The sequence below is a fragment of the Anastrepha ludens genome, chromosome 4 (assembly GCF_028408465.1).
Source record: "Anastrepha ludens isolate Willacy chromosome 4, idAnaLude1.1, whole genome shotgun sequence".
NCBI lineage: Eukaryota > Metazoa > Arthropoda > Insecta > Diptera > Tephritidae > Anastrepha > Anastrepha ludens.
Window position 1 is genome coordinate 8978686 of NC_071500.1, and position 13901 is coordinate 8992586.

Genomic DNA, 13901 nt, shown 5'->3' on the forward strand with positions numbered 1-13901 from the left:
AGAGCGATATCATCGATCCTCTGTAGGGCGTCCCTCAGTGAGGCTTTGTTACCGGATATCTACGCGTTTTTTGCATGCTGGTATTTTCGTTTCATGTATTTTACCTTTATATCGAGGGGGATTCTGTCTACTATTACCCATGCTGCTTCGTCAGATATGGTCCTGGAGCCTCTAATGATTCTAGCATTGCATAATCTGTACACCCGTTTAGCCTGTCTCAAGTAGCTGGGACAGTTCACTACGTCGGCCCACACACAGGATCGAGTTGCAGACGCTTGCTAACAATGCTCTCATTTGTTGTCTTGGTCCACCCACATCACCACGCCTGCTGAGACACCCTCTTGGTGCACTTTGGCTCGGGTCTTAACTCTGTTTTCGCAGAAAAGAAGCGATGTAACGCCTTTACAAGACACTGTAAATTTCAAATCTGCCCGTAAAGATTAGGAATAATTTTAAAAAATGTTTTTATTATATTATCGAACTATTTTCTTATGAGTCTTCAAGTTTAAGTGTCTAGCAGGATCTGTACTTCACGTCCAATGAAGTGAATTTCAATACAATGCCCAGAAAATTTCAATGAAATTCTCGCGGAAGTAATTACAGAACCTGCCCGATTGTGTAGGGTTTGCATTCCTTTATACGTAGCATTATTTCCATCGGGTTTTTTAAGAGCTTGAGAAGTTGAAGTGATACAAACAGACACATTTTTACATTGTTTTTATTATTTTCAATATTTTTTTTTTTGTTTTTCCTTGTTCACTGCTCTCGAGAGCATAGGGCCTCGACAAGACTATTCCATCGTACACCGTTCTGTGCTGTTGTTTTTGCGCCGTCCCATGAGATGTCGGCATCTGTTCGTTCGCGCAGCAGCGACCTTCTCCAAGTGATTTTTGGTCGACCGCGACCTCTGCTCCCTTGCGAGTTCCAGTCCAGTGTCATTCTCGTGATGCTATCTGGTGATTTTCTCAATGTGAGACCTACGCCACTTTTTGCGTTTGATTTGCCTGCGGATGGATTCCTCGTTCGTTAATCTCCACAGTGCGTCGTTACTGATGGTGTTTGGCCAGAATATTCTGCATATGATGCGGAGGCATTTGCTGACTCCTATTTTCGGAAAAAATAAGGACTGATGATGGCGCCAGTGCTCTACGAACTACGCAATTAGATTTAGTTTTTTCAAAGTAAATTTCCACAATTTGGAAGTGTTGTTCTGGCCTCCCACACGATTCATGATGGCTTGCCAAACCTTACTGACAATTCTCAACTGTCAAATCTCAGTTATCGATATCGATAGTTTTCAACCCATGATTCAATAATAAAAGGTTTGCTCAGTAAAAGTTTGCTCTCATTCCCTCTTGACAAATCGGCTCCCTTAGCAAGATACTGGATTGCTAACTCTAGAATTTTTTAGCAAAAGTCGAAGAAAAGTAAAATTTGTAGGAAAAACATTTCGTTTTCAAAAAGGTGTATAAGCACATGCTCGGTATGTCCATAACCAAAACGATATGGAAAGCATCCTAACATACAGCTTAAATCAGAATATCCTAGAGCATATTTTTGGGGCAATGAACGTGAAAGATAGACGTTTTGACAATTTGAATCCGATGCCTTTCAAATACAGGTTGGGGGAGTACTTTCTAGGTTACATTAAAGATACATAAGTTACCAATAAGAGTGCAATCAGCAATATGTAATTAATCACAGCCTCCTGATGGCAGATGGAGAGAGGTTATGAGGAGAGATTATGAGGGTTTTTCCATAGCAGAAGTACACTCGGAGGTGTGCCATTGTCTGTCGAGGAGCCTCCGCTATTAAAAACAACATTTTCTTTCATTTGGTGTTTCATGCCCGGAATAGTTTTTCAAGTAGTTAGGAATGGGAGAATAATCTCGACTTGGGGGGCACAGCATAGTAAAGCAAGGCGTGAGTATGTTCACTGCATGTTGTTAGTCAACTACATTTATGATGAGCTTGCTTCTCCTATGAAAGGAAAGGGCCATAATGCGTAGGTAATATAATAGCGTCATATTGGCAAAACTTCCCAACTTCGTGAGCGGTTTTCAATTTAAAAATTAATTCACAAAATATCAATCGGGGTTTAACTTAATAACCTTTTTTTTTAATATCATTCCCGGCAATTTTCGTTTGTACCATTTATAATTAAAGTAAAAGCAAAACATTTTTGCTACCATTTTAAAAAAAAGGTATTTATTTTTTCCACTTTCTTCGCTCTTCTTAAATGCGACCTTTTGTAAGGGAGTGTAAAAATTCTAATGTCACAAGTGAGCAAACCTTTAATAATTGAATAATGTTTTCAACCAGCTAAAAAAACACCCTATTTATAATATATATGTAACTAAAAAAAATATATATATTTCTTTGAAATTTTTAATATTTTGCGCTCAGAAAAGTCAGTTAGCTTTGAAGTTTTGATATTAGTATTTTTTCGTTTGTGTTTTAATGTGTGTGAATTTTTGTTTTTTCCAAAATTTTAATTTGAAATATTTGGTTTTACCATTTCTAAGTCTTATTTGGCTAAATACGGAATTGTGGCCATTCAACCAGCAATAAAATTTGATTATTAAAAAAACAAAACCAAATCGAGAAAATTGATAAAAATTTTAGTGATTGTAGCTCCGTTTCTCATCGACATCAGCTGCGAATCAACTACGTATTCGAAGCGCAAATGCATTTAGGATATCGTGTCAGTGTGTGTGTAAGTTATGTGTGTGTAAGTTTAAGTGAAACGTAGAAAATAAAGAATGCAAACCAATGCGATAAGCTAAAGAGCAGTAAAACTGCGGCGTAAAAGGCGAATAGGGCAATTGAAAGCGTTGAGGGCGATTTTCTTTTTATGCTGGTTTGCGATAAGCTTGAAAGTGTTTATCGTATTCCGTGGTGACGCCTACGTGTCGGTATTATGAGATTGCAATATGCACTTCCTCTAGTCGTTTTTCCTTCTCTACGGACATACAGTGAAGGACTTAAGTCGGCCAACAGCAGCATATTTTCTTATTTTCCAAGAGGTACACAATAATTGAAAAAAATTGTTGATGAATAGTAGTTTTTTTTTTTTTTGGAATTCACTTTTATGTATTCGTAATTTTATAAAAATTAATCTGAAATAGCTTTATAACAAAAAAACAAAAATTAACTAAACACCAAAAGAGCGGTATCGGTATGACAAAAGTCCACATACAGTTCAATTCAAGGCGATTATATTAAAGGTGGTTTTGGTAAATCAGCTGATTTGTTATTTTTTTCTTTCGCCATGTCCATGTGGCTGTCAGCACAGAATAAAATAAGGCGAATTCCTTTTTTGTTTTCTACTTTTCCAATACTTTGCTGTGACAATGAAACTTAGAAAACATTGTTATTGGTCTAGTGCCACCACCTTTAATAAATGCGCCTTGGTTCAATTAGCTTAAAAAAAAACAAATTTATTAATTTTAAAACTGGGTTTTTTTAATGCTTTTCTGATTAAACCCATGTAAGTCCGGCACCGTTAAAAGTCACAACTTGAAGGTGTCGTGCCATTGATCTAACTATAAGTAGTTGTGTAAGCTCCTCCCGCGTTATTTGGTTCCATGCCTCCATCTACGCTTTTTCTAGCGACTTCGCCTCACTTACTATACTTTGTCGAATTTTTCTCTCTAAAAGCTTCCAAACAGGCTCTATCGGATTTAGATCCGGACTTTTTGGTGATGTATTTAGTTGCCTGGGTGCGTAATATAAGAGCCGTTCTTTGACACTTAGCGCAGTATGCTTAGGCTCCTTGTCTTGTTGGAAAAGCCAACCTTGTCCAAGATCCAAGCATTCTACTGATGGCCTCAAATGCTGTTCCACTTCATTTTTTTATTTGTATTAATCTATAGTACCTTCAATAAGGGCCATCTTTCCAACGCCAGATGCAGCTATAGCTGCCCAAACCACCGCCGTGCTTGTCCGTAGATCTCAAATTTTTCATTTCCATATCCGCATTTCTTCTACTCCATATTTTAGCTTGGCCATCACTTACAAATACTTATTTTGAACTTCGATTTGTCAGTAAATAAAATTTTAGACTAGAAATCCATTTCCTTGTCAATATGTGCCTGCCCATAGTAACTCAAGCAAAAGGTGGCGCCTTTTTCCTGAAATCAGAGGCATTTTACGTGGTGTCCTGCTGAAATATCCGCTATTATTAAGATATATTTTAATAGTTCTTGGATGAACACTTTTTCCCCGATGTCTCTACGATATGTTGGGCCAATGTCGCAGCACGAAGTCTCAGACCTTCCATCGACTCTTCCTAAAATGGAGCTTACATCTCTTCTGGACAGCTTCTTTGGACGGCCTGTTCTTCTGTTATTTTCATATGATTTCGTTTCTTCGTAATTTTTAACAATCGTTTGTGCCGTTGCTGGACTTAAATTGGCTATTTTTGCTATTTCGCCGTAAGACTTATTTTCTGTTCTGGGCTTAACATTAATTTTCTTAAATCAGAAAATATTTCTATCTTCGGGCTCATTATTTTATCCACTTGAAGGGACCAGTGCCAAACTACGAAATAAACGACGATGATTTATTAACTGAAATTTTCGAATCACGGCACTTTACAGCTACTTTTACAATGCTTGCTTTGCTTGAGTGAACCAAATCAGACTTGGAGACTTTGTATGTAGACTTTTGTCATGTTATAAAGCAAGCGAAATAATTAATTTTTTTTTATATTTACGAATTAAGGCTCTCGCCTCATTTGAAATGGTGTTTTTTGGGTGTTTCTTTAAAAGCGTGTAAAACGAAAACGAAAAAGAGTGTAAAACAGAAAAAGATTTTTTATGTTTGTTTTCAGTATTTAATTTTTTGATTCATTGTTAAAAAATAAAAATGCTGCCTTCAAAAAATAGTATTCCAACTCCAATAGACTCACAGGTGTCTGAAATCAAAAAGACAAAAAGTCTCTGGTTCACAGTATTAATGCCGTTATCGGGTGAACTTCGAACTTAAAAAAAAAATTTACAAAATGGCGGACGTTCAAAGATGAGAAATCGTTTTTTGACTCTTTTTTTTGCTTTAAAGGTCCGGAAAAATAATTAATATTAAAAAATGTTTATTTTTATTATATAAAAAAATTTTAATATTACAAAATTTTTATTAGGTATATAAAAATATTAAAAATATTTTTTTCCCGAATGGCTGTAGTTCACACGATAACGACATCAATTCTACGTAATTTGAATTTTATTTCATCAGAATCGGTTCAATAGAACCGGCTGAATCTGTGTCCATTGTCCATGTAAAGCCCACGTTTTGAAGGCTGACTACTTTTTTAACGAACCTCGTATGGCTAAAAACAAAATTTTTATTTTTAACATAAGATCAAAAATTTAAGTACTCAAAACAAAAATAAATAATCTTTTTTCGTTTCCGCTTTACGCGCCTTTAAAGAAACACCCAAACACACCATTTCAAATGAGGCGTGGGCCGTAATATGAACTCTGAAAAAAATGAAAAAACTTCATCCACCATTTTTTTAATTATTGTATACTTCCTTGGAAATAAGGAAATATGCTGCTGTATGTATGTAGACTTAAGTCCTTCACTGTATGTACATTTTTTTTGTTGTTTTTCGATAAAACACAGCCAGTGGGAATTGGTGTGTCTGAAAATTGTTCGTCAGTATTAGTTGTGTTTGCTACGTGAAAACGAAAGCATCGACGTGTGCAGGATTATCGATTATCTCAGAACAAACATTTTTAAAGAAAGTGAATTAAAAGTAAAAAAAGGCAAATGAATTCTTAAATTTGTTTAAATTTTATGAAACAATTTTTCTGGTGTGCAAAACTTTGCGTAATTTTTTAGAATAGCTAATTTTTGAGAGAACTCCCTCTAGGCTGAATTTAACGCAACTATAAAGTCACGAATTGCACAACAACAACAACAATAATTGCAAAGCTAATATTTACTCGTACACAAATATTTAGTTACCGTGCAGCAATCATGCATACGAAAGTAGCAACGACAACAATAGCAACAACAACAAAACCCTGCAATCCGCTCAAAACTACTAAACCACGTAGGTAGCAGTTGTTGTAGTACACTTGCCACCGCAATCCTTTAAACTCTAATCGATTTTTGTTTTATCTTTCACGACAAATATTCTTCAAATTCCATCGCTTGCGCACGCATAGAGCCCACATCGCTACCGGTATCCGAGCGGTTACGTTTTTTCGCCAATCTCACCGAGGCGGCAAACCGCAGCTTGTCCAGCTCATACACGCGCAGCCCATCGCAGCGCCACCTGACCGCCGACCGTTGTGGCAGCGCCAACTCTTACAACCACATCCATTCGATTACCAATACGCCACGTAGCAGCTACAATGGTGGCGGCAGCACCACCACCAGCAGCGCCAGCGTCACGCCCACACCCATGGACTGCTATTCACCACCGCTGTCTGAGCCACAACTCATTTCGATTAATGAAATCGATTCCGCTTTACAGATGGAGCACAATTTTGACGAGACCGCACCCAGCCCACTCCCATCCGAGCCAGTGCCGAACGCCACCACACACGAAACATCAGCATTTATCAAGTTATCCAAGTCCAGCTCACACACGTCGCTTTCATCGGTGGTGGCGCAACGTTTGGCACTGTCCGTGCCAGCTCCTGTCGTTGGGCCATCTGCGTTGACGCCTGTTGCACGCCGCATCAAGATGAAAACCATCGGTAAGCTGCACTTGCCGCAGACGTTCCTCAACAATGATCACAATAGCAGTCAGAGCAGCAGCAACAACAACCACAACATCAGCAACAATTCCATTGGTAACGTTTACAGTGACACTTGCGATAGCGAATGCAGTAGCATCGAGGCGGTGAGCAAGCCTCCGGCTGCGCCGCTAAAAAAAATCGGCAAAATCAAATCACCATTTATTGAGAATTGCCTGCAGATGGAGCAGAAGCACCATCAGCTCAACTCGAAGTACATGAAGTATGATCACAAGTCGACGCCACACAATGCCCTCGCCGCGCTAGAGAATAATGTAGCCAACAGCGGCGGCGGTGAGCGCGATATGAACTCGTTGCCGCAGCGCAAGCCGTTGCAGAATGGCAATGCCAGTTTGCCACCGCAGCGTGTGGACAGCAATGAGGACAGCAATACAGATTCGGGCAAAGAAAACAACTACGGCGGCATCAAAACCGTGCCACTATTGACAATTTCGCCAACAGCCTCACTGATTGCGCTGACCGAACAGTCGCATTCGCCCGTAGTGGAGATGCGTAAGAAGTTTACGCGCATAATGAACGGTTCGTCGTTGTCGACGGTGTCACAGCGTCTTAGCGCGCACGCCTACCACACTGACAACGGTAGTGTCAATGGTAAGGGTAACGGTAACGGTAACAATAGTGGCGTCAGCAGCGCACCAACAACCCCACGTAATTCGATGATCGACGAGAAATATGCCAAATACTTTGGACTCACATCCAACAACAGCCACAGCCAGAATTGTGCAACTACAACAACTAATAAAACCAGCACTTGCAAAGAGAGCTCGGAACGCGCGCGAACGCAACACAGCGCAAATAATGCACGTCTGCAGTTTGCTGGCGAAAAAACTGCTGGTCCGCGTCACGCGCCCAACTACCCACCACCACCACCGCCACCACTAGATTTCTACCACACAACGAATGGTGAAACACATTGCCCCAGCAAAGCGAAGGACGAACTGATCGTGGCGATGGAAACCAACAGTGGCTATGACGTGCACTTAACGCCATTCGAGGCGATAAATCACAATGTGCGCAGCAATTCGAATACACCCTACTACACGCCGCCTACAACAATGCCGCTGCCAATGACCGGCAATACTTTAACCGCATATAACACGGCGGTACATACAACACCCAGCGGCATAGCCAACGTGCCTCAAAGGCGGCGCGACATAGCTAAACGGCAGCGCGCCAACACAACTAATGTCACCTTCACGCCCACTTCTAGTCAGGTGCCAAGTCCACACGCCAATTTCGGTACGCCGAGTGCGGGACGTGCACGTACGTTGCGCACGCGTGCGCTAACGCTAACGCATGGGATGCCGCTGCCTGAGGTGAAGCGCTTCGAGGACATTGTGGTGACAAAAGAAGATTTCCAATTGGCGTCAAAGGAGTTCGAGCGTATATTTTTGGGTATTATTTGAGAGCGTTGAGATGCTACATTAAGAGTGTTGTTGCACTGGTGCGCGCGACACAAGCGAATTTGGAAAGAAACGAGGCACAGCGTTGCCGAAAAATGGGAAATATGTTGCTTGCCAGAAGAGAATAAAATTTAAAATTTATAATATATTGTTAAATTATCATTAAAATCAAAATTAAATAATTTTGAAAAATTCGAAAAGTAATCAAAAGTCCGTAAATCATAAAGCCAGCCAATAGCAAAGAAAGTAAAAACAAAAACGAAAAAGCAAAAGCAAAATATGAATTTCGCAAATTATGATATGAGGAATTTGGTAAGGCAAGAGGTTTCGTTTGCAAAGCTGATGGCACGTGAGGGGCATTCTTAATTCAATTTTGTATTGGCTGTTGAATCCTGGACAAATTATGTTTATGTAAAAAGGTGCTGCATTACATTTGGAATTTTTTTTTTTTTTTTTGGTTTCTTTTTTGTTTTTTTTTTTTTTTTTTTTTTTTTTTGTTTTGTTTTTTTACTGGACTTTGGCCACTTAGAAATTCTTTATTTCTTTGATTTAGTTGATTTAGGAATTCAATTTTGGCATATTTGCTTATGTATGTATGTAATCAGCGCACATTGAATAGGTAGTAGTAGAGTAGTGGCAGTAAAGTAAAAACCAACAAGAACCAAGTATTGTTTTTTTTTTGTTTTTGCCTTTTTCGCCCCTATAATGTCTATCATCAAAGAGCGACAGTTTAGAGTAATTTCAACCAAATTTGACGATTTAAAGACCAAATAAGAAATTTAAAAATTAAAATTAAAAAAAAAATTAATTATAAAAATATAAAAAGCGGTTAAGAAAAAATTAAGAAAAAAAAAAATTTTTTTTTTTAATTAAAAAAAAATTAAGAAAAACGAATCAAGAAAAAAAATCAAGAAAAAAAGTTTTTTTAAAATAAAAATTTAGAAGAAATATAAAAAAAAAAATAAGTTGCTCTACCGAACTACTGCTGTTTTGCCGATACTATCTGTTCATCTGTTTGTGTATAGTTTGATTTTTTCTTATATACTTTTTTTTTCTATTTCTGTTCGAGAAGCTTTGTGTACAATTTGAATTTTTCTGATATTATTTTTTTCCTTTTTTCCTTACATAATTTTTTTTTCTGTTTTTCTTATAGTTTTTCCTTTTTTCATATATTATTCTTTTCTTATATTTATTTTTAGAAAAAAAAACCAATTGGATTTTTTTTTGTTTTTTAATAAACACATTTTTTTTAATTAATAATTTTTTTTTTAATTAAGAAAAAAAATAAAAAAACAAAAATATAAAAAATTACCTGCTTTACCGATACTACTGCTATTTTTGCCGATACTATCTGTTCATCTGTTTGTGAATAGTTTGATTTTTTCTTATATAATTTTTTTTCTATTTTACTATCTGTTCGAGGAGCTTTGTGTATAATTTGAAATTTTCCTATATTATTTTTCTCCTTTTTTTCTTATATCCATTTTTTCTAGTTTTCTTATATTCCTTTTTTCATACATATTTTTTTTCTTATATATTTTTAGAAAAAAAAACAAATTAGAATTTTTTTTCAAATTAATAACATTTTTTTTTCAAATTAAGAAAAATAAATAAAAAAAAACAAAAATTTTAAAAAAATATAAAAAAAATTTAGAAAAAATATAAAAAAATTAGCTGCTTTACCGATACTACTGCTGTTGTTGCCGATATGATTTTTTCTTATATTATTTTTTTCCTTTTTGCTTACATAATTTTATTTTTTCCCCCTTTTTTCTGTTATATTGTTATTTTTCTTCTTATATTATTATTTTTTTCTTCTTTTTATCTTCAAACACTTTCCTTATTTTCGTTGATTGCGCGCAAATTTTTCGCCATTTATTAACACAAATAATAGCTAACTTGGTGCAATAAATTCATGTCGAGTAAAAGACAAATCATTTGCCGCAAGCAAGTACATACATACATACATAAGTGCTAATTAAGTATATGAAAAATATTTTTTTTCATACAATTTTTCATAATTTTTTTTTGTTTTAAATTTTTTTTTTTTTTTTCATTTAACTTTTTTTCACCTTCACAAAAAATTACTTTTAATTACAAAAAAAATTCCATGTCCAAAGTTTATTTATAACTATTTTTTAGGTTTATATTTGTTTTTGGTTTTTTTTTTTTCTCACAAAATTGACCTACGCCCAATGTTCCTTTTTGAAAAATTAATTTTTTCGCTTTTAACTTGCTGAAAAATAATATATATGTATCTAATTTATATGTGAGGCTGCAATCAGGGAATTGTTCCCAAAAAAAAAGAAAATATTTTCGAAATTATTCTACCAAAGGACTCTTGTTTTAGCGCTCTGCGACTGTAGTTAGAGTGGAAGCAAGCGTCCAGGTAAAGTAAAAAAACGGGGTTGGCCAGTGCCAGTTCAATTGCGGTTATAGACTACGAAAGAGTGAAATTTAAAATTTGTTTTTACTGTTCGCATTACTGGCAAATTTGTAATTTTGAAATTCTATTGCGATTACCACAACTTAAACCCTAAACGAAACAAAACACAAACAAAAATATACACAAAACGAACTTGAGTGAAAATTTCGCTGAACGCCTTAAAATTTCATTCATTTAGTAGATAACGAAGAGAAAAGCCAGCTAGCCAATGCAGGCGAGCGAAAGCTAACGAAAAAATTAAATCTTATGAATTAGAGAAAAGTGTAGAAATTAGCCAAAATGTAGGAAGCGTGGAATAATATATTAAATTTAATTTAAATAAAAATAAAAAGGAAGCAAAAATTAAAAATCAAAATAAAAATTAAAATTAAAATTAAAGTAAAAAATAAATAATAAAAATAAAAAAGAAGCAAAAAATAAAAATAAAAAATGAAAGCAAACAATAAATAAAAACAAAAGCAAAAACAAAAATAAAAAATAAAAGCAAAAAATAAAAATAAAAAATACAAGCAAAAAACAAATCAGAAAATGCTGCGCCATGTATTATTTGTGCAAAAACACCGTTAAATAATATATATATACACACATACATACATACATATTTGCCTCAATGTAGTATTAAGTTGCTGTGCTTTCGCACTCAAGACGTAGCATCAAATCCAATTAGGATTAGCGCCATGTTTTTGCTTCCCACACAGACTCAGCGTTATTTAAAGAAATTTATAAACTAATTTTTTTTTCTTTGCTTCTCACAGACTCAGCGTTATTTAAAGAAATTTGGAAAAATTTTTTTTGTTTTGTTTTTGTATTTAAAAAAATTGGTCGAAGTTAAGCAACATTTAGCTAAATAAAAAATAAATAAAAAGTAAGAAAAAAAAGGAAAAAAGGAAGTGCTTAATTTGAACTCATGCATATTTTAATATAATTTACTTTATGCTGGATCATAGATAATGCAAGTTATCAGTTGTAACATCAAAGGAAAAAACATAGAAATAAATTATTAAAAAAATATATATAAAGGATGATTAAGTTTAAAAGGCCGGTGTTGATTTTGAAAAAAATACAATTTTTTTAGGAAATTATTGTAATTTCTCTTTATTATGATAATATTGGTATGGCTCAATTATTGTACATATGGAACAAAATATCGGCCGAATGGCCACAGCGGCCTCGGCGGCACATCTCCATCCGATGGTCCAAATTTTCGATGACGCTGAGGCATAATTGAGGTTCTATGCCGTTAATGTGCCGAATTATCTCATCCTTTAGCTCGACCCTTAAAATTTAATCACCCTTTATAATTGGCGCGCACACTTCTCTTCTGTTAGCTGTTTGGCCGCGCTTCTCCTTCTTCTTTGTGGCGTGCATCTTGATGGTGTTCCACAAATGCCAAATAACTGCTTTAAAATATGCGTAAATTTATTTCACTTAAGTCTGTGCATTTTTTCCCCATTTACCCGTTGGACATATGTATGAATGTATGTGTATGTAGTTGCGCAGCTAATTTGTTATGCTTTATGAATTTATTAATGAAAACAAAAACTTTTGTAAAAACATTAAAACCAGGAACTCAATACATTCCGGAAAAGAGTTTTCTCTTTCCCCACTTCGATAAAGAAACAAAACATACGAAATTTAATTAAGATATTCAACGGTTGTTGTTATTGTAGTTAAGTGGTGTTTACACACATACACACACACAATCTAAAGGAATTTAACTAAATAACTGCATAAGTATCGTATTTTCTATAAAAATCTACTAAGTCTACTTGTAAATGCTACTGAGCGCCTATTACTTACTCACATTTTTGTTTATAACTAACTGTTCTCCTTTTATGTTGCTCTCTGCATTGCATATGCATACATGTTTGAGTTGTTGTTAAATTAATTAAACAAAATAAAATATATCAAAGTTGGAAAATATAAGAAACTTGATACGAATATGCCTACACACACATACATGCGTAGAATTTATAGGAAATAAAAAGTATCACGAAAAACACTAACAACTACTACTTAAAAACTCTTACTACATACATACATAGATAGATAATACATTCCTTTATACATACAAAATTACAATTAAAATTAAATTAAAAAAAAACTTATTTACCGTTATTAATGTGAAATATTTAATGCAGTGTGGATATCTGCCATTTAATTTGTCTGCATTTTCTTGTTTAACTTTACAACTTTATTAGTTTATTATTATTATATGATAGTTAGAAGCTGTATAGTTTATGTGCATATTAATAATCGATATTCAAATACAACAAATGTTGGGCTGTTGAAGCAAATAAACCATGAGAAATAACAAAGAAATTGAATTTTTTGAGTAGTTGATTTTAGAAAGCCACCGCACGCAAGAACGATAAGCAGAGACCTTTGCGACAGGTCATTCATATTTATTAATGCATTTCTAGAAGGGCCTAGAAATCTCACCCGTTTAAGCCCTTCTTTGCAGCCCTTCTTCTCTAATGTGTTAGCCGACGGTTTTGCCTCCGTCGTTGATCTATAAGTAAGTATAAGTAACAGGTGGTAGAAAATGCTATAAATTTTGCGATTGGCCCCTAATGTCAGTTCTGTTTTGACATTTGTGTAGTAAACTCATGCGAAATACACGTTAATAAACAATGTTACGCTGCACTGCTCCAGAACGCGGAATATTGCTGACTATTTATTTGACCAATAATCGGTCGGTGACTTTGGCACAACGTGAATTTCGTCGCAGATTTCCTCGCCGTCAACCGCCTACTGGTGAAACACTGCGACGTTTAGCCGCTCGCCTCGAAGAGACTGGCACAACACGAGATGGTGCCAGGCGTGGCAGACCCCGGAGTAGCCGTTCTGCAGAGAATATTGCTGCTGCAGCCGAGGTGGTCATGGAAGCGCCGTCGACATCGACCAGACGACGTGTCACGCAAATGGGTGTCAGTCGACGGTCTTTACAGCGAACTTTGGTACAAGATTTGAAGATGCTTCCGTACAAAGTCCAGACGGTGCATCAGCTGTTAGCTGCTGACCGCCAATCGCGTCTAACATACGCTCAAACCATCCTTAATCACCACCAAGAGGAAGATGACTTTTCATCAAAAATAATCATGAGTGATGAGGTCCATTTCCTTCTTAGCGGGTACGTAAATAAGCAAAATTTACGCTTCTGGGGCACTGAAAATCCGCGAGTAACCCACGAAGAGCCATTACACCCGCTCAAAGTCACTGTCTGGTGAGCTGTTTTCGCTGGAGGAGTCATCGGACCTTTTTTCTTCGAAGACGTCGCGG

General features: G+C 35.8%; 1 protein-coding gene across 5 annotated transcripts in view; it reads left to right on the forward strand.

The window, feature by feature from the left end:
• Positions 1 to 9039, forward strand: part of LOC128862571 (pneumococcal serine-rich repeat protein-like) — a 160382-nt gene extending 151343 nt beyond the window's left edge. For all 5 annotated transcript variants that reach the window (XM_054101281.1, XM_054101279.1, XM_054101280.1 and 2 more), the window contains one exon: positions 6174 to 9039. In XM_054101281.1, the coding sequence (XP_053957256.1) occupies positions 6174 to 8176 (2003 nt within the window). In that variant the 3' untranslated portion in view covers positions 8177 to 9039. The remainder of the gene's footprint in view (positions 1 to 6173) is intronic.
• Positions 9040 to 13901: the final 4862 nt, after the last annotated feature.